The sequence below is a fragment of the Mastomys coucha genome, unplaced genomic scaffold, assembly GCF_008632895.1.
Source record: "Mastomys coucha isolate ucsf_1 unplaced genomic scaffold, UCSF_Mcou_1 pScaffold22, whole genome shotgun sequence".
NCBI lineage: Eukaryota > Metazoa > Chordata > Mammalia > Rodentia > Muridae > Mastomys > Mastomys coucha.
Genome location: NW_022196905.1, coordinates 103652412 through 103673262, shown reverse-complemented (window position 1 = coordinate 103673262; position 20851 = coordinate 103652412). Strand labels below are relative to the sequence as shown.

At 41.3% G+C, this 20851-nt stretch overlaps 1 protein-coding gene and 1 pseudogene across 21 annotated transcripts in view; both read left to right on the top strand.

The window, feature by feature from the left end:
• Ep400 (E1A binding protein p400) overlaps window positions 1-20851 on the top strand; it is a 107964-nt gene that overhangs the window by 36288 nt on the left and 50825 nt on the right. For all 21 annotated transcript variants that reach the window (XM_031337350.1, XM_031337349.1, XM_031337344.1 and 18 more), the window contains 9 exons: window positions 431-616; window positions 3512-3652; window positions 4180-4258; window positions 6123-6172; window positions 6885-6942; window positions 9911-10000; window positions 12890-12997; window positions 14591-14781; window positions 14945-15122. In XM_031337350.1, coding sequence (XP_031193210.1) covers window positions 431-616; window positions 3512-3652; window positions 4180-4258; window positions 6123-6172; window positions 6885-6942; window positions 9911-10000; window positions 12890-12997; window positions 14591-14781; window positions 14945-15122 — 1081 coding nt within the window. The remainder of the gene's footprint in view (window positions 1-430; window positions 617-3511; window positions 3653-4179; window positions 4259-6122; window positions 6173-6884; window positions 6943-9910; window positions 10001-12889; window positions 12998-14590; window positions 14782-14944; window positions 15123-20851) is intronic.
• Window positions 2725-2818, top strand: LOC116071648 (annotated as a pseudogene).

The following is a 20851-nucleotide window of genomic DNA, read 5'->3' as shown; positions in this document are numbered from 1 at the left end:
CTGGCCTCCAACTCAGAAATCCGCCTGCCTCTGCCTCCCAAGTGCTGGGATTAAAGGCGTGCACCACTGCCGACCGGCAAAGATTCTTTTAGTTTCATTCTGACTTCTTTTTTCTTTTTTACTGGTGCTTGGGATGCTAGATAATTGCTTTACCGCCAAGTTAGACCGGGGTCATTTTATCTTGCTCTTTAGAGACAGCAGGATCACCACTGTTTTGTTTCCTTGAAGGTATCTGTATCTCTGTTGTGTTCTTGTAGAGCCACTTGACTGTGCACATAGTAGAGCCTCCTGACTGTGCACACTTAAATCACAACAGTGGCCTCCTTGAGTCTCTCTCTTTCAGTTCCTGAGCTTTTCACCCAGTAAGGTTTAGCAAAGCACATTTAATCACATGCTGACCCTTAACTACCCACATCCATGCTCCTTACAGGAAAACCAGATCCATCAGCGAATAGCAGATTTAAGGAAGGAAGGCTTGTGGTCCCTAAGGCGGTTGCCAAAGCTTCAAGAGGCCCCACGCCCAAAATCTCACTGGGACTATCTGCTGGAAGAGATGCAGTGGATGGCCACAGACTTTGCCCAAGAGCGGAGGTGGAAGTTGGCTGCTGCTAAGAAGGTAAGTTTGAAACATGGGTAGTTAGTCATTCATGCTTTGTGTCTGTTGGAGTGGTTGGGGTTTAAATTACTTTAAGTAGCAGGGAATCAGACTCTTGCTCATTCCCTGAAGGCTTTTGAATTCTAATGAGTGTGGAGAAAGGTATTAACTGACTGAGAGTCCTTAGTATCAGAGCAAACACAGCCTCCTGCTGCAGTATTAATGCAGAGGTTGGGTTCTTTTTTCTTCGAGTTTGCTTGCCAAGTAGAATTAGGATTCTTTCAGGGTACCCTGAGCTGATCAGGTGATTGCAAAGGCTAGGAGTTGGAGCCAGACCTAAGATGATAGGTTATATGTTCATCCTCTCCCTTCACTTCTGCTTCTGCTGTGTGGCTGAGCTGTCTCTTATTCTGGTGGAGAGCTTGTTCCATTTTATTGTTCCAACATCAGGCAAGTCCTTCCGAGACTTGAGAGGTGGCACTATTCACTCTACAAAAGTGAAAATAAGACAGGTTTCTGGAAAATTCTGGCCTCTGGGTGGGACTCAGCTCTCCTTTTATTATATAGGCAACTATGCCTGCTATCACACATCATGGACCATTGTTTTCATACCCAGGCTTCTCTCTTTACCTTCCTTGTACTCAAGGTTAGGATAGATCCTTTGTCCTCCAGCCTGTACACTTCCATCTTTTAACTCTTCTCTTTCTTTATCTGGTTCAAGAAGGGAAAACCTGAGGCAAAGGGTCTCAGATTAGATCCATAGACATTAAAAAAAAAAAAGCCCAAAGCCTCTTAATATTTGTTACAAAAGAATATGGTCCTGGACATGTGAACAAACCTAGATAGGATGGACACAAATGGTTACATAGCTAATGAAGTGGACATGTGAGCAGTGGGGTGGACACATGGACTAGTGTGGAGAGGTTGGAGATTGGACATGTGGATTCCAGGCTGGGCAGGCAAGAACTGGCTGGTGGGGTAGGGTAGGCTGAAGAGCAGCATAGAATCCATAGTCCTTAGTGTTGGGCCAGCTCTGTATGGTAAGTCTACAGCTACCCTTCCTTCTCACTGGGACAAGGAGAGGCAGATGCCATCTCCAAGGAGAGCTAAACCATGAGAGGATTGGTGAGAGACTAGTGCCTGGTATCATTATAGCTTTTCTGTATCACATGAGGTAGGCTGTGACTTTAGGCATGTGCTCTGTATGTACTGAGTCATTTCTTACCTTCAGTTGTCGTACTTTGTGGAGCTGTGACTGGCCGGTATTTAGAGTATTCCCACAGACTGATAGCTTAGAAGTAGAATCCTGGTCTGGAGAGATGGTTTAGTGGTTACTAGCAGTCATATGAGAACTCATAACTATCTGTAACTCAAATTCCAAGCGATCTGACTTTATTCTGGCTCTTCAGGTATACACATGGTGCATATACCTACATTCAGGCAAAACATGCAAATACATTTTTAAAAATTAAAATCTTAAGCCAGAGATGGTGGATTGTGACTTTGATCCCTGTTTTTGGAGGCAGAGGCAGGTAGAACTCTGAGTTAAGACCAAGGCTGGTCTACACTGTGAGTTCCAGGTCAGCCAGAGCTATGTAGAGATACCTTGCCTCCTAAAAAAGAGTAAAAGTAAGATCTTCCATCTGAGATATAATTCACTTGGCAGAGTGTTTGCCTAGCAGGCCGGAAGTCCTGGCTTTGATCTCTAGCATCATACAACAGGTGTAGTGATACACATATGCAATCTGTTATAACACTTGGGAGGTGGAGGTAAGAGGGTAAGAAGTTCAAGATCATCTTTGGCTCATAGTGCATTCCAGGCCAATCTGGGCTTTATAGGACCCTGCCAACAACAACAAAAACATACATATCTTAACAGCAAAAAAGAAACCTTAAAAATTCAGTTTTGGGACTGGTAAGATAGCTCATCTGTTAAAAGTACTGGTTGCCCATACTGTACCCTATTTTGACTATAGTGTGTGAGCAACTACCTCTGGTTGCTCATAACCATTTGTAATTCTGCTTCCAGAAGAGCTGATGTCTTCTTGCCTCCTTAGGCACTACTCACACATGCAGGCAAAATACAAAGACAAACATAAAAATGAATACATCTTTTAAAAAGTCAGTGTGTGCTTCAGTAGTACACATAATAAAATACAGAGAAGATTTGTATGGCCCCTGTATAAGAGTGACACTCAGATTCGTGAAGTGTTCAATATTTTAGGGTATGAACATTCACATGCCCCTACCTGCATGAACAGGAAGATATTAATTATGTGAAACAGGGAAAGATTTGCAGTAACATATAGTGCTTCATATCTGAGAAATATAAATAAAAAATGGAAGATAACTTCTACAAAAGTCAGGCAAAAAAAAAATTGAAAATATTTATTTGCCCAAAGCTGTATTTTCATCACATACACATGTGAAAACCTAGGAGGATATACCTGACAGTGAATTATATGTGGCTTTATTTATTGTTATGGTTTCTCTTTGTGGACCACACTGGCCTTGAACTTGTGATTCTCTTGCTCCAGCCTCCTGCCAGACAGGGTTTCACTATATAGTTCTGGCTGTCCTGGAACACATTCTGTAGACCTGGTGGCCTCATACTTTCAGAGACCCACCTGTCTGAGCATTGGAATTAAAGTCATGGTCCACTATTGTCCAGATAGGCTGGAGAAATGTTAATTTTTTTCTATCTCTGTTTTTTCCTGGCATGCTATAGAGTACATTTCTTTCCTCTCTGTATGTGCACATGTATGTGGAGGTCAGGGGACAACTTTTGGGAGTTGTTGGCTCTCTCCTTCCAATCCATATGGTTCCTAGGGAATCAAACTCAAGTCATCAAGCTTGGTACCAAATACTTTACTTGCTTGCCCAAGTCCAACAAATTGCTGAACTTTGCTTTGCCAGCTTGTCAGAACTGTAGCCCGGCATCATGAGGAAAAGAAACTTCGTGAGGAAAGAGGGAAGAAGGAAGAGCAGAGCAGACTGAGGCGCATTGCTGCTACCACTGCCAGAGAAATAGAGTATTTTTGGTCAAATATTGAACAGGTAAATGCTAGAATTTAATGGGATCTAAAAACAAATTTAATGTGTCCAAGCTGTGAGGCTGTGTGCTCTAGGGTACAGAGCCTCAGCAGCTCCTGCATTCATGCCTGTGCGGTAGGGGCCTTGTGCATACTTAGCCTTGTACAAGGCTTGGGATGATTCATTCTGACTGCTTTGCTTACCTTTGTACCCTCAGAAGCCACACCTTTGAGGTGATAATGTAGTGAGGGCCTGTCAGGTAGTTCTTGCTGTACTGTGGCCATCAAAAGTGAAGTCTTTTTCAGGATATCTGCTCCCATCTACATATTCTTTCTCACTTTTAAGAACTTTCAAATTTTTACTATCTAGTAAGATTTGAGCAGGTTAGACTTAGATACAAAATAAAGAGGAAGTACCAAACTGAGTTTTCTCCTTCAGTGTTGTGAATAAGGTTGCCTAGCTGTTTAATGTCTTATGTGCAGAATTATACAGTTTGCATCCCTAATGACTTGCTTATTTATTTATATATTTATTTATTTATTGGTATTTAGGTTGTGGAAATAAAACTACAAGTAGAATTAGAAGAGAAAAGAAAAAAAGCCTTAAATTTACAGAAAGTTTCCAGAAGAGGTATGATGTTAAAACTGTCATTTTTTTTCTTTTTCTTTTTTTTTTTATTACATTTACCTATTTGGTGTGGGGATGGGGAAGACAAATGTATGCATCATGGCATGTCAGAGGACAACTTTGTGGACATAGTTCTCCTCTTCCATCATATGAGTTCTAAGGATGAAACTCAGGCTGTTAGGCTTGGCGGTAAGGGTCGTCAACCTTCTGATCTTACTGCTCCAGCTATGATTTTTTTAAAAATGTTTTTGCAGATTTGTTTATTGTATATTGTATGAAGTGTATGGGTGAATGTGTGCTACTATGTGCCTGTGGAGTTCTAAATACAACTTGGTTCTGTTATATGGGTTCTGGGGATTATTGGCCTTAGACCATCAGGTTGATGGCAGGTGCTTTTTTTGAGCCATTTTGCAAGGCTTTTAAAGAAAGACCTTATTCTCAGGAATAAGAGTACCTCCAAGCATTTGTGAGGCCTTGTGTTTATCTTCCAGGACACATACACACACAAACTTTGAATCTTTCAGATTATGTTTTGTGCAGCTTCCTGGTTTTGGCTACAGAGCTCATTGATCAGGGAGACCATGTGCATGCATTTGTTCTGCTTAATTGTTTTATTTTGTAGATACACACACACACACACGAATATATATATATATATATATATGAAGGGGAAGGATAGGATCTCACTCTTGCTGGCCTGAAACTCAGTATGTAGGTAAGATTGGCTTTTAGCACCAGAGCGTGGGATTAAAAGGTGTGCACCACTAGGCCCAGCAACAGTTTTTGTTTGTTTGCTTGTTTGGTTTTTCGAGACAGGGTTTCTCTGTATAGCCTTGGCTATCCTGGAACTCACTCTGTAGACTAGGCTGGCCTTGAACTCAGAAATCCGCCTGCCTCTGCCTCTGCCTCCCGAGTGCTGGGATTAAAGGCATGCACCACCACTGCCTGGCTTTTTTTTTTTTTTTTTAACTCCGTTCTTTAATCATGTGATGGTATGTGCCAGTACCTCCAAAGTTGGTCAACTCTGAGTGCTTTCAGAATTTAGGTCATGTTTCTGGTCAGTAAACAAACCAGTTGACTCCTCTGTCAGGCATAGGGCCCTTTGGGGATTGGGCTGGTGCAGTACCTTTTTTGCCCCACTGAGAGGTTTCTGCAGTAGTTGCTCCCCCACTTACAGAATACTTACACCAACACAAGTGGTATTCTCTGTCTTCTCTAGTCTTTGGAATGTTCTAGGAGCCCTCATACCTCTCATATTATTGGTGAGGGAGCAGCTGAGAGGCTAAAGTTGTAGAACTGTAAAATAAGAGCTAGGTACTGTAAAGAGAACTTCACAGTGAGGTACAAGTCTGAATCCCAGCACTTGGCAGTTAGAAGCAGGGGTTTGTGAATTTGAAGTTCAGGCACAGCCTGAACTCAGTCAGTGAGACTGACTCCAATAAACAAATGAACAGACAAACAAAACAAAACAAAACAAAAAAATCCAACAACAAGCATCTAAAAAAAAAGCCATGCCTGGCTTAATCCCAGTACTTGGGAGGCAGAGGCAGGCGGATTTCTGAGTTTGAGGCCAGCCTAGTCTACAGAGTGAGTTCCAGGACAGCCAGGGCTATACAGAGAAACCCTGTCTCAAAAAACCAAAAAAAAAAAAAATAGTCATAGATGAAAACAGCTGTCCTGGGTTACTGAGAGGAATGAGGCTGGGTTTATTCTACATGAGGAGGAGGTGGGACTTGCACTTCCTGTCCTTCTTGAGTGTCAACAGCCATAGGACTCAGCTTGCATAAGTAGACAGCACTTGCTGAGTTAAAAGGCATTATCTTGCTATAGCTATGGTGAAAATAAAATGTATTTCTTGTCTTTTTAGGGAAAGAGTCCAGATTAAAGGGATTTGATACATCACCAGAACACTCTCAGGTGAGTACAGGTTCTTGTTGCACTCTGACACCGAGTGGTCTTGTTGTATTACTTGGAGAAGTTACTAATCTATGAAATCAGTGTGCTTTTGGAAATTGGCACTGGGTGGTAGTGGTGCACACCTTAAATCCCAGCATGCTGGAGGCAGAGGCAGGTGGGTCTCTGTGCCTTTGAGGTCAGCCTGGTCTACTTAGTTCCAGGACAGCCAGGGCAACACTGAGAAACCCTGTCCTGAAAAACAAAGTAAAAGAAGGAAGAAGAGGGAGAGGGGAGGAAGGGGATGGAAGAAGAAGAGGAGGAGGAGATGATGATGATACAGTGCCATTTAACAGCTGTACTTGGGGGCTGGGGGGACTGGAGAGATGGCTCAGTGGTTAAGAGTACTGAGTTCAAATCCCAGCAACCACATGGTGGCTCACAACCATCTGTAATGAGATCTGACGCCCTCTTCTGGTGTGTCTGAAGATAGCCACAGTGTACTTAAATAAATAAATCTTTAAAAGAAAACCCATCTGTACTTGGATATGAATCTGTGAGTTGAGAGAATGCATTTGAATACAGTGGTTGAGGTTTGCATCCTCACTCTGCTCCATGGTGCCCATGACTGCCCAGCATGTGCCTCGATGCTCTCCACTGGTCATCTGGTAAGACACCTGTGCCTTGACATTCATTCTTTGTTGCTACATTTCACATGACTTTTATTTTCTTTCAGGATCTTGGAATATCTGGAAGGAAAAGAAAAGCTAGCACATCTTTGACTGATGATGAAGGTCTGTTCCTTACTCCCTTGATGCTTTTATTAGGGCTTTGAGATCACAAGCAAAATGTGCAGTCTGTGTTTTTGTAGTACATGGCTATGCTGACTTTGACCATGGACTGTTATTTTCAATTGGTTAGAAAGTTTAATCTTTGTATTTATCCTGGAGTGTTTGTGTAAAAAACTTTTGGTATCTTCAGAGGACTTGGATTGTTCCTGTAGCAATTTGGTTGTATCATATTTTGTCATTTTTTTTGAAACTCAGGAAAGCCTTAGGGGTGCACAGAGATGATTCAGAGCCAGGTCTGATCCTGTCCTAAAGACCCCTTAGTACATTAGGGTAGATGTGCCCACCACAGTTCCTATCCTGGGCAATTTGGGAGGAGCTCTGGTCCTGTTTAAATGTTGGCACTGGGTTAAGAGTAGAACACAGATGTAACACCAGTGTGAATGACTTGATATCATATTGTGTCCATAGTTTCCGACCTATTTTCAAACAAATGTGTACTGGCTCCTGGTTGTAGGAACAGAGGAAGGAAGCAAGAATAGAGTTAGAGGAAACACATAACAGTGTGTGATATAACACGTGCTATATGAGTGAGTCCCGGGGGGGTCACAGCATAACTATAACTTCACTGGCTTGACTGGGAATGTGTAAACTTCCAGACTTTGATTTTGCTTTTTGGGTTTTTTTTTTTTTTTTGGTTTTTCGAGACAGGGTTTCTCTGTATAGTCCTAGCTGTTCTAGAACTCACTCTGTAGACCAAGGTGGCCTCTGTCTCCCAAGTGCTGGGATTAAAGGTGTGTGCCACCACTGCCCAGCTTTTTTTTTTTTTTTTTTTTTTTTTTGTTTTTGGACTTCCAGACTTTGAAAGTTTGAAGTTTTACTATGGGTTGATTATTGTTTGGGAGAGTTTGGCCATATGATTAGTGTAGTAATTGTCAGGATTAAGTTTCACCCCCAAAAGATAAATCAACAAGTAACAGTGGCCCATTGGAGCTAGGACTTTGGGTTCCATTAGTCCTGCGTTGACATAGCAACTTGGTGTTCTTCAGAAGGCCCTGTTTGTCATGTGTGCTCCTGCCGTAGCATTTGTCTCCTCTTTTTAGCTACTCTCCATCTTAGGTATACTCACAGCTCTGACTGCTGGCACTGAATCTGGCAGAACGTAGAAGACAGGCACAATTCTGGTATCTCCAGCCAAGCAGATGTCTTTTTGGAAGTATCTGGGCTGTTTCTGCCTTTCTTTCCCTGGCTACCTGTTGGTGTTGGAAGGCCAGGATATGTTTCTCAGTGCAGCTATCAGTGGATGTGATCACTGAAAAAGGATTGGAGAGCATCCAGCCTTGTATAGTGACTTTAGATGACTCTTTGTAGAATATAGATGTGACTGTTTGGCTGATATGTGGGCACCCCCTTGTTAGGTAGTGGGTTAATTTAGGGATAGTAGGAAAAAAGCAGTAGGAAGTGCTTTGCCTGATAGGCCTGTGGTAATGTTGTTATCTTACATAGCCCCAGGCTGCCCTCCATTTGGGACTTCATCATAGCCATCACACCTATTCTTTCTTCTAAGCCATCTCCTCAGTTACATGCAGGAAAAATGACAGAAATTAATTCCAGGACAGGTCTGGCTTGTCTTAGTTTGCACCAGGCTGTTTGTGTTTAGGACTGTATATGTCCAGGGCCCAAGGGTGTGGAATCTAGTGCCTTGTAACTTTGATGGATGCTAGAAGATTTGCAGTGAAGAACTGAGGATTTTGGGGATGTTGTAGAGTGAGTGAGTGTGTGTGTGTGTGTGTGTGTGTGTGTGTGTGTGTGAGAGAGAGAGAGAGAGAGAGAGAGAGAGAGAAGGGAAATTTAATTGAATAGTATGGACAAGAAGAAGCCAGCTGCGCTGGTGAGATGGCTCAGCAGGTAAGAGCAGCGACTGTTCTTCTGAAGGTCGTGAGTTCAAATTCCAGCAACCACATGGTGGCTCACAACCACCCATAATGAAATCTGATGCCTGACCAGAAAGAGAAAACATTTCTGATGGGGTTGAGTCTAATCTTTGAACTAGATTCATGGGTTAGATTCAACACCATTGTCCTCAGGAACATGTTGGAGAACTTCCTGGTCATGGGGCAAAGATTAATTCCAAGGTTAATTTGAACCACTTATGTTTTGTTCAAAAAGGATAAATCTGTGTACTCATTTATAATAATAAATAAATTAAAAAAAAAAAAAAGAAGCCAGCTGAAGAACCCTGCCGAGGAGGGAGGGTGTAGCTTTTCTAGCCAGCCCTCTCACCTCTGAGATTGCCTAGTGATGATGAGCTGTGTTTAGAGGATGCTGAATTGTTCTTTGCAAGAGTTCTAACTCCTGTGGTAGGAGAGGGGCAGGGTCCAGGTTAGGGCTGAGAGTGTGAGTTGGTCTACGTTGTGTCCCTTGTCTGTGGTAGGCAGTGATGAGTTCCTAGAAAGCATGCATCGTGGGAAGTAAGTAGTCTCCCTGTAGTGGTTCTGTAGTGGTGAGAAGTTAACCAGCATTCTGAGCTAGCAAGGTCCATTGCATATTAAAAGAACCAGATTGTAGATGTAAGGCTGACCAGAAAGAGAAAACATTTCCCATTTGTTGCTTATTTTACAGTAGTTTCTTTTTTTTTCTTTTTTTAAAGATTTATTTGTTTATTATATGTAAGTACACTGTAGCTGTCTTCAGACACTCCAGAAGAGGGTGTCAGATCTTGTTACAGATGGTTGTGAGCCCCCATGTGGTTTCTGGGATTTGAACTCAAGACCTTCGGAAGAGCAGTCGGTGCTCTTAACCACTGAGCCATCTCTCCAGCCCCTACAGTAGTTTCTAGAATCAACTTGAAAAATTAAAGTATTTACATTCAGGTTCTTTAATAGCTGTAGAACAGTTTTGAAGCCTAATATTGTTAGCAGTATTGAGCTCAAGTGATGTTTTGCATGAGCCTGATCTCTGATAACTCTTTTAGTGGAAGATGAAGAAGAAACCATCGAAGAGGAGGAAGCACATGAAGGGCATGTAGACCACCACACAGAACTTACTAATCTGGCCAAAGAAGGTAGGTTGTCACTATTTTACTAAAAATGCTTGCATTAAACATTAAACAGTCATACAGGAACATTTGAAAGTAATGTTGGATGCAAATGACAGCAGTACATGGAACATTGTTCTGCCTAGTGCAAGGAAACAAATCTCTGGTATTAAGTTACTTCTGTTCTGTTGATCATAGCTGACCTAGACTTTTTGTGGATCACTGCCTGAATTCCTTTCTTACCTCTGTGGGTTTCCCTAGCTACTCTGCTGATACTGAAGCAGAATTCCTTGACAGTGGTGTTGTAATATGTGTCTTATTCTTCCTGTCCTGTGGTTCTGCCCAGTAGTTTGATCCAGTTCGTTGGCTATTGCTGTTAACACCTTAACTCTACACACTGTTTCACACACAAACATGTCACTACTTACATGTTTATTTCAACAGTGCTGCTGTCAGTATTCCCTTGTTCTATGGTGTTTGTACACAAATGGCTCTACATATGTCAGTGGTTGCACATTGTTGATCTGTAGAATCATGTAGCTCATACAGTTGGCTCAAACTTGACACTTTTTGTCCTTGGTTTGCTAGAGTACATGTGGAGTTAGCACTTACAACTTCACCTCTCTGGCTCAGGAGTTGGGCAGCCCTCCTAGTAACTATAGCTATACAAGGTGAAGTCTTGAAGAGTCTTGATGTGAGCAGATGGGAGGAATGTACTTCTTAGACAGGTTCTCACTGGTTGATCAGGGTTTTCTAAGCCTGGACTTGTTTCTAGAGTAAGTATGAGGACAGACCAAGCCAGCCCTGGTCAGTGTGGAGGGTGGACTATCAGAAGGGAAGCAGGGTTACTGGACCTTCTCATGTCTAGATGGGGTTGAGTCTAATCTTTGAACTAGATTCATGGGTTAGATTCAACACCATTGTCCTCAGGAACCTGTTGGAGAACTTCCTGGTCATGGGGCAAAGATTAATTCCAAGGTTAATTTGAACCACTTATGTTTTCAAAAAGGATATATTATATCTGTTTTACCAATGTGAATGACATTGCTTTTTCTAAGACATTTTTTCGAATTGTAGTATTTATACTTTTCTGTTTTTTGTTTTTGTTGTTGTTGGTTTTTGTTTTTTGTTTTTTGTTTTGTTTATTTGAGACAGGGTTTCTCTGTGTAGCCCTGGCTGTCCTGGAACTCACTCTGTAGACCAGGCTGGCCTCGAACTCAGAAATCCACCTGCCTCTGCCTCCCAAGTGCTGGGATTAAAGGCATGCACCACCACCGCCTGGCAACACTTTTCTGTTTTATCCACTTGTATAGACATGGGTGAGTGATATGGAGACAGATTTTTCAGACATTCAGAAAAGTCGGGAGAAGTGCATTATAAACACTCCACACCTATGCCTATGGTTAATGTTTGGTTTTACAGGGCTTAACCCCACATTTGTCTGTTAATTTAGTGAGTTGGTTTTTAAAATCATGAGTGAGTGAATTGAAAGAGATTTACTAGTCTTGAATACCCAGAGCTTGTAATACTGGTTTCTTTCTAAAAGTATTTGTATCTATCTATATTGCAAAGTGTTTTGTGTCATAGTTTGATACTTAGTCAAACAAATTGCTTGCTCCCTGGAATTTTCTAAAGTGGATATAATAAACTGTTAAATCCAAAACCTCTTAGCTTTCCATATGTTCCCAGAAACTCTAGCAGGTTCATCAGCTTAAGCACGTATGACTCAATGTGTTTCCATACAGAGACTTTTAGAGCTGTCATTAGCTGGGGAACACATTGTTCTCCACTCATAATCTCAGTTGGAAGAAGAACTTAGCTTTAAGTAATTTTTTTAACTTTTAAATTAGATTTTTTTTTTTCTGTATGCGCACCACATGTGTGCTTAATGGCTGCTGTGGTCAGTCTTCTGGTAGCAGTTCCTCTGGGACTGGGGTTATGGGTGTTTATTTACCACGATGAAGAGGCTGGGAATCAAACTTGAATCCTCTGCAAAAGCAATAAATGCTCTTAACCACTGAGCCATCATCTCTCTTTTGCCCCTAGTTATTTATGTTTTTGAGACAAGGTCTCACTGTGTAGTTATGGCTGGATTCATTATGTAGACCAGGCTGGTCTTGACCTCACAGAGGTGAGTCCCTTCCTTTGCCTTTGAGTTCTAAGATTAAAGGTGTATGCCATCCTACCTGGCATATCTTTTTTGTTTGTTTGTTTGTTTAATGTTAATATCTTTGCCTGGTCCATTCAAACCTGGGAGACATGGCTCAGCAGTTAACAGCACTGACTTCTCTTCCAGAGGACAAAAATTTTGATTCCTAGCACCTACATGGCAGCATCTGTAATTCCAGTTCTGAGGGATCCAATGCCCTCTTCTGGAATCTGTGGGTACCAGACCTGCAGACATACACACATGCAAAACACACATATAAAATAAAGTAATTAAACCTAAAAAAGTCAATACTAATAAATTTAACTAAAAAAAATGTTTAGACTTTGTATTAATTATGAGCATCATTCTAGTTTTTGGGGGGAAAATGTATTTTTAGAATTTGTAAGCTATACATTTCTAATCTAAAAATCCAGAATACAAAATGCTTTAAAATTAAAACTTTTTTGAGAAAAAATACTGTTCTGAAGTATCAGATTTCAGAGCATTTTGGATAGTGGATTTTCAGATGTGTGCTGTATGTAGATAGTTTCCAATACAGAAAATCAAGAGCTATGAATACGTCTGTCTAGTCCTAGTCTTTTTGGATAAACAATGTCAGCCTGCATCTTCTGTTTTAAGCAGAGGAATGTATGTGATGAGCTGCCCATTCACTTTTTTGCTGTGCTTTTCTGACTGATTTTTTTTTTCCTTTGCAGCTAAATTACAGTTATAAAATGTTCTTGTTTTTTTCCTGATATTCTTTCCAGCTGAGTTGCCCTTAATTGATTTGATGAAGTTGTATGAAGGTGCCTTTCTGCCAAATTTTCAGTGGCCACAGCCTGAACTTGATCATGAAGAGTCAAGCGGGGAAGAAGGTATGTTTTTAGTGCTGTAAAGAATTTGTGTTTTGCTTGCTGACAAGAGCCTGATATAGCTGTCTCCTGAGAGGCTCTGACAGTGCCTGACAAATACAGAGGTAGATGTTCTCAGCCAACTATTGGACTGGACACAAGGTCCCCAATGGAAGAGCTAGAGAAAGGACCCAAGGAGCTGAAGGAGCTTGCAACTCCATAGGAGGAACAACAATGTGAACTAACCATTACCCCCAGAGCTCCCAGGGGCTAAACCACCAACCAAAGAGTACACATGGAGGGACCCATGGCTCCATCTGCATATGTAGCATAGGATAGCCTTGTTGGACATCAGTAGGAGGAGAGGCCCTTGGTCCTGAGAAGGCTCAATGCCCCAGTGTAGGGAAAATGCCAGGACAGGGAAGTGGGAGTGAGTGAGTTGGTGAGCAGGGTGAGGGGGGATGGCATGGAGGGGGTTTGTAGGGGAAACCAGGAAAGGGGATAACATTTGAAATGTAAATAAAGAAAATATCAAAAAAAAAAAAATTCATGTTTAAAGCAAAAGCCAAAATCAGACTTAATAAGATGTAAGAAATTGAAAGTGTTGGACCCAAAGACAGGTTCTTCAGTCCATGTCAGTCATGGCAGGGGCTTTCTCCTTTGAATAGGATAAAGCTTGTGTGTGACTGTAAACAAAGAATGAAAAAAAACTGAGCCAGGAAAAACAAGTGTATTTAATATGTAGCTTTCCTATTGAGTAAGGTTTAAGTACTCTGGTGTTTTGTTTACGCTGACCTAGAGCTCTCTCAGTAGACCACGCTGGCCTCAGACTCCTGCCTGTTTCTGCCTCCCAGGTTCTGGGATCAAAGGCCTGTCCTACCCCCAGCAAGTTCTATGGTTTTTACTTACTTTGGTATGTTTATTAGAGCAGTGGGTGAAGTATGAAGGATGAGAAAGGATCTATGTTGTGGTTTCTGAACCTAAGTATCTCCTAGTCCAGCTTGCTCTTTGTTTGCCCAGGCTATGTTGTATTTGTTTATTAACTTGCAGGGTTTTTGTGTCTAATTTTACTTACTAGATATTTTATATAGATACACAGACCTGCAGAATCATTCTGATTCTTCTGTTTATTAAATAATATCATGTGAGAGGGAAAAGAGGATACAAGAAGGGGTAAGACCATTGCTAGAGAGTTCACCTGTGCAATTCAGGGCTTGTCACAGTCCCCTCCCTCTACAGTAAGACCTAGGGTCAGAGACAAAAGCTTCCTCCTTGTTTTCACACTTCGGCCATGTTTTTACCCTCCCCTCCACCCCCCTTTTTTGATGGCAGCAGAAGGGAGATCATTAAACCTGAGGTGCTTGTATTCCTGTCCACATTGTTGGCTTTCAATCAACAGAGCCATTTCCTAGATACCAGGCTGTGGCAGATTATGCTTTGAGTCCCAGATGTAGTTTATTATGATGTCATTCATTTACAGCATTATGGATGTATAAAAATGGATTGCAATGAAAAATACATATCAATTCTTTGTTCTTCCTTGCCTCCTCCTCATCTATGTTTAGGGTCATAAAACTCACAGCAGTCCTAGTTGTGTCTATTTCATTGTTGTCGTAGATGTAGAAGACTGTCCTAGTGACAGGGAGAGCCGGAGGGACTCCGTTCTCATTGACTCACTCTTCATCATGGATCAGTTTAAAGCTGCAGAGAGAATGAGCATTGGAAAGTCCAACACCAAGGACATCACAGAAGTTACTGCTGTGGCTGAAGCCATCCTCCCTAAGGGCAGTGCTCGGGTCACAACTGCGGTGAGGAAAGCTTTGCTGGCCTCCCAACACTCTGCACAGGAGTTGCTGGAAAAGGCAGTTCTTATGTCCTTATGCTCTGTAAATCATTTAGTACTCTCCAGATTTAGGCTCTGAGAAGGTATACTGATGACTCATTCTTGGGCTGGTCTGTCTGTCACTATAGGTGAAGTTTAGCGCTCCATCTTTGTTGTATGGTGCTCTCCGAGACTATCAGAAGATAGGCCTTGACTGGTTGGCCAAGCTATACCGGAAGAATCTCAATGGCATATTAGCTGATGAAGCGGGGCTTGGCAAAACTGTGCAGATCATTGCTTTTTTTGCTCACCTTGCCTGTAATGAAGGTAAGATTCTCTCAGTTTCCACTAACAGCATGTGTTAGATCTGAGGGAAAAGACTTTGTCAGCCTCTTCTGCTCTTCTCTCTTTCTTGAGCCAAGAAATGACTTTTTTTAAAAAAATTTTATTTATTTTTTTATTCTTTTCATACATTATATCTCAACCACACCATTCCTCCCAGTTTCTTCCCCTATTGTCCTCTCCCCAGGAGCCACTCTTCTATTACCATAAAAAAACAAAACAAAGCTGGGCAGTGGTGGTGCACATCTTTAATCCCAGCACTTGGGAGGTAGAGGCAGGTGGATTTCTGAGTTTGAGCCTGGTCTACAGGGTGAGTTCCAGGACAGCCAGGGCTACACGGAGAAACCCTGTCTCGATAGTACAAAAAAGAAAAACAAAACAAAACAAAACAGGTATCCCAGGGATATCTACCATACATGGCATAACAAGTTACAATGAGACTAGGCACAAACTCTCATATCAAGGCTGGATGAGCTGGGTGGTGGTGGCACACGCCTTTAATCCCAGCACTTGGGAGGCAGAGGCAGGCAGATTTCTGAGTTCAAGGCCAGCCTGGTCTACAGAGTGAGCTCCAGGACAGCCGAGGCTACAGAGAAACCCTGTCTCGGGGGAGAAAAAAAGCAAACCAGTAGAACTAAAAAGGTGTCAAGCATATATAAGCAAAAGAGTCAGAGATACCACCACTCCCACTCACTGTTGGGGGGTCCCACAGTCATAATATACATGCAGAAGAGCTGGCTCAGACCCACACAGCATCCGTCTGTGTTGTTACGTCAGTCTCTGTGAGCCCCTATGAGCCCTGCTTAGTTGATTTTGTAGATCCTATTCTTGTGGCATCCTCTACTGCTCTAGTTCTTACAATCCTTCCTCCCTCTCTTCTGTGGAATATCCCTCGCTTCACCTAGTGTTCAGCTGTGAATCTCTGTAACTGTTCCTACTGTTTGCTTGATGACATCTCTCTGATGACAGTTGGGGTAGGCACTGAGTATAGTAGAGTATCATTGGAAAACATTCTATTGCCTTTTTTTTTTGCCAGTCATGTTCGGTTCTGTTCTGGGTCTCTCAGCTGACAAACCTCTAGTTTTGAGCCATTTACCCAGTGTGAGGTGTGGGTTCCTTCTTGTGGTGTGGGCCTAAAATTGGACCAGTCATTGGTTGGCCATTCCCACAAGTTCTACACTTCCATTACTCCAGGACATATTGTAGGTCAAAGGTTTGTGGCTGGGTCGATAACTTGTCCCACTGCTAGGAGCCTTGCTTGGTTATAGAAGATGGGCAATTGAGGCTCCATAGCCCCCATTACTGGGAGGCTTTTGATAAGGTCACTTGTAGATTTCAAGAGTTTACCACTGCACTGGGTTTCTACATCACTTACCAAATACTTCCAGTTCCAGTCGTGTCTCCCAGTACTTTCTCCTTGCATTATTCCCCACCAACTGAACCCTCCTGTTCCTATCCCCATTCATCCCCAGTCCACTCACAAAATCTATTCCATTTCCCCTTCCCAGGGAGATCTTTGTGTCTCCCTTGACCCCCTCCTGGTAACTTAGCTGGATTTTTGGGTTATAGCATGGTTATCCTTTATTTAATAGCTAATGTCTACTTACAAGTGAATATATATGGTATTTGTCTTTCTGGGTTACCTCACTCAGGATGATTTTCTTCTAGTTTCATCCATTTTCCTGAAAATGGTATGTGGATTTACTTCTGGATCTTCGATTCAATTACATTGAATTTTGTTTTTATTTTAATACCATGCAAATTTTGTTACTATAGCTCTGTAGTGCAGCTTAAAATTATGGCTGGTAATACCTCCAGAATTTTTTTAGCTAGCCTAGGTTTTTTTGTTTTTCTGTATGACATTGGATATTATGCTTTCAAGTTCTGTAAAGAATTATGTTAGAGATTGCTTTGAATCTATAGATTCCTTTTGGTAGGATGGCCATTTCTACTCTGTGAATCCTACAGATCCATGAGCATAGGAGATCTTTCCATTTTCTGATGATAATTTTCAATTTCTTTCTTCAAAGAATTGAAGTTTTTGTTGTACGAATCTTTCATTTGCTTGGCTAGAGTTACCCCCAAGATGGTTCATATTATTTGTGAATATTGTGAAGGGGGTTGACTTCCCGGGTCTTCTCAGCCCATTTGTCATTTGCTTTGGGTCGGAGTGGGTCAGGGGGATTTGCTAATCTTGAATCCAGCCTCTTCACCAAAGGTGTTTATTAGCTGAAAGAGTTCTCTGGGGTTGCTTATGTATACTATCATATCATCTATAAATAATGATACTTTGACTTCTTTCTTTCTACTTTATAGTCTTCAGTTGTCTTATTGCTCTAGCTAGAACTTTAATTACTATACTGAATAGATATGGAAAGAGTGGACATTCTTGTCTTGTTCCTGATTTTAGTGGAATTGCTTTGATTTTCTCTCCAGTCAATTTGATGTTGGCTATTGGCATAGTGTAAATCAACTTTATTATGTTTAGGTATGTCCCTTTCATCCCTAAGCTCTCCAAGCCATTTATCATGAAGGGGTGTTGGATTTGTCAAAGGCTTTTCAAGCATCTAATGAGATGATCACATGGTTTTTTTCTTTAAGTTTGTTTGTATGGTGGATTACATTGACTGGTTTTTGTTTGTTGAACCACTGCATCTCTGGGATGAAGCCTGCTTGTTCATGGTAAATGAACTTTTTGATGTGCTCTTGGGTTCAGTTTGTGAGTTTTATTGAGTATTTTTGCATCAGTGTTCATGAGGGAAATTGGTCTGTAATTTTCTTTGTTGAATCTCTGCGTGGTTTGGGCTTCAGGTTGACTCTGGCCTCATAGATGAATTTGGCAATATTCCTTCTGTTTCTGTTTTGTGGAATAATTTAAGGAGTACTGATGTTAGCTCTTTAAAAGTCTGGTAGAAATGGCTCAGAGAATAAGGGCACTGACTGTTCTTCCGAAGGTCCTGAGTTCAAATCCCAGCAACCACATGGTGGCTCACAACCACCTGTAATGAGATCTGACGCCCTCTTCTGGTGTGTCTGAAGACAGCTACAGTGTACTTATATATAATAATAAATCTTTGGGCCAGAGCGAGCAGGAACGACTGGAGTGAGCAGAAGTCCTAAATTCCCAGCAACCACATTAAGGCTCACAACCATCTATACAGCTACAATGTACTCATATATATAAAATAAATAAATAAATCTTTAAAAAAAATGGCTGGTAGAATTCTGTATTAAACCATCTGGTCCTGGGCTTTTTCTTTTTTTTGGTTTTCCTGACAGGGTTTCTCTGTGTAGCCCTGGCTGTCCTGGAACTCACTCTGTAGACCAGGCTGGCCTCGAACTTAGAAATCCGCCTGCCTCTGCCTCCCAAGTGCTGAGATTAAAGGCATGTGCCACCACCACCAGGCCTTGGGCTTTTTTTGCTTGGGAGACTTTCAATGACTGCTTCTATTTCCTTAGGGGTTATGGGCCTATTTAACTTGTTTATCTGATTTTGACTTACCTTTGTTAGCTTTTACTTATTGAGAAAATTGTCTGTTTCTTTTAAATTTTCAATTTTGTAGAGTATAGGTATTTACAGTATGACCTAATGACTCTTTGGGTTTCCCTGTTGTCTGTGTGTCCCCCTTTTTATTTCTGAATTTATTAATTTGGATATTCTCTCTGTGTCTTTTATTTAGTTTGGATAAGGGATTATCTATCTTGTTGATTTTTCTCAAAGACCTAACTCTTTGTTTCATTAATACTTTGTAGTGTTGTCTTTGTTTCTGTTTTATTGGTTTCAGCCCTGAGCTTGATCATTTCCTGTAGTTTACTGTTCTTGAGTTTGTTTGTTTCTTTTAGGTTTTTTTTTATGATTTTATTTATTTATTTATTTTATGTATATGAGTACACTATAGCTGTACAGATGGTTGTGAGCCTTCATGTGGTTGTTGGGAATTGAATTTCAGACCTTGGCTTGCTCTGGTCAACCCCGCTTGCTTGGGTCAGCCCCACTTGCTCAGTCCTTGCTCGCTCTGGCCCCAAAATTTATTTATTATTATAGATAAGTACACTATTGCTGTCTTAAGATGCACCATTGCGTGTCTGACATCAGATCTCATTACGGGTGGTTGTGAGCCACCATGTGGTTGCTGGGATTTGAACTCAGGACCTTCGGAAGAGCAGTCAGTGCTCTTACTCACTGAGCCATCTCTCCAGCCTGCTTCTTTTTGCTATAGAGCTTTTGGGTATGCTATTATGTTGCTCTTATAAGATCTCTCCAATTTCTTTATGTGGGTGCTTAGTACTAGGAACTTTCCTCTTAGCGCCACTTCATTGTGTCCCATAATAAGTCTGGGTATGTTGTGCATATATTTTCATTGAATTCTAGAAAGTCTTAAATTTATTTTTGCCCTGACCCAGCAGTCATTCAATAGAGAGTTGTTTAGTTTCTATGAGTTTGTAGGCTTTCTGTTGAAATCCAGTTTTGAGGTGTTTGTTGTTGTTGTTATTGTTGTTTGAGTTTGGTTTGAATTTTGTTTATTTGGTTTGGTTTGGTTTGGTTTTGAGACAGGATTTCTCTGTGTAGAAATTTGTTGACTTCATTTGTAGAGTAGGCTGACAGAGATCGTCTGCCTCTGCTTCCTGAGTGCTGAAGTAAAAGGCAAGCGCCACTCACTACACATGGGGAAATCCAGTTTTAATCCATAATGGTCTGATAAAACGCTTGGGGTTATTTCAGTTTTATTGTTTCTGTTGAGACTTGTTTTATGACCAAGTAAGTGGTCAGTTTTAGATAGTGTTCCGGGAGGTTCTGAAAAGAAGGTATATTCTGGACTGGAGAGATGGCTCAGCGGTTAAGAGCACTGACTGCTCTTCCAAAGGTCCTGAGTTTAAATCCCAGCAACCATGTGGTGACTCACAACCATCAGTAACGAGGTCTGACGCCCTCTTCTGGAGTGTCTGAGGATAGCTACAGTGTACTTACATATAATAAATAAATAGCTAACTTTAAAAAAAAAAAGAAGGTATATTCTTTTGTGTTTGGGTGAAATGTTCTTTCAGGTTCATTTTGTTCATAATGCTTGCTTGCTCTAGCATGTATTGTATTGCATCTAGTACAGCCTTTTTGTTAGTCCATGTCTGAGAGATATCAATAACCAATGATTGCTAATTCCTCTTATTTCATTGTTGGGGACGTGGGGAGGGCATGCATGTCCCTTCTTTTGGTTTTGCTGGTGTGAGATTATTTCTTGTGTTTTCATTGCTGTAGTTATCCTCCTTGGGTTGGAGTTTTCTTCTAGAACCTTTTGTAGGGCTGGATTTGTGGCTAGATAGTGTTTAAGTTTCACTTTATCATAGAATATCTTGTTTTTTCATCTGTAGTGAGTGAATATTTTGCTGGGTTTTTCTGATCTTGAATGAGCTCTTTAACTGCTGAGCTATACCCCTCTCAGGCAAACAACCCCTCCTTTTTTTTTTAAAATATTTGTTTCTGTGTATGTGTGTATATTGTTGAGGTGAAAGGACAGCCTACAGAGTTGGTTCTCTCCTTTACCACATAGGAGCCAGGGATTAAAGTCAGATCTACAGGCTTAATGAAATTGTACCTGTCTCATCAGTTTTGAATCGAATCTATACAAGTAGATTGATTTCTGGAGTCCTTGTCTGCCTCCCCCCTCCCCCCACCTTTGATTTGTTTCTGTTTTTGGTCTAGTATCAACAAGTGATTT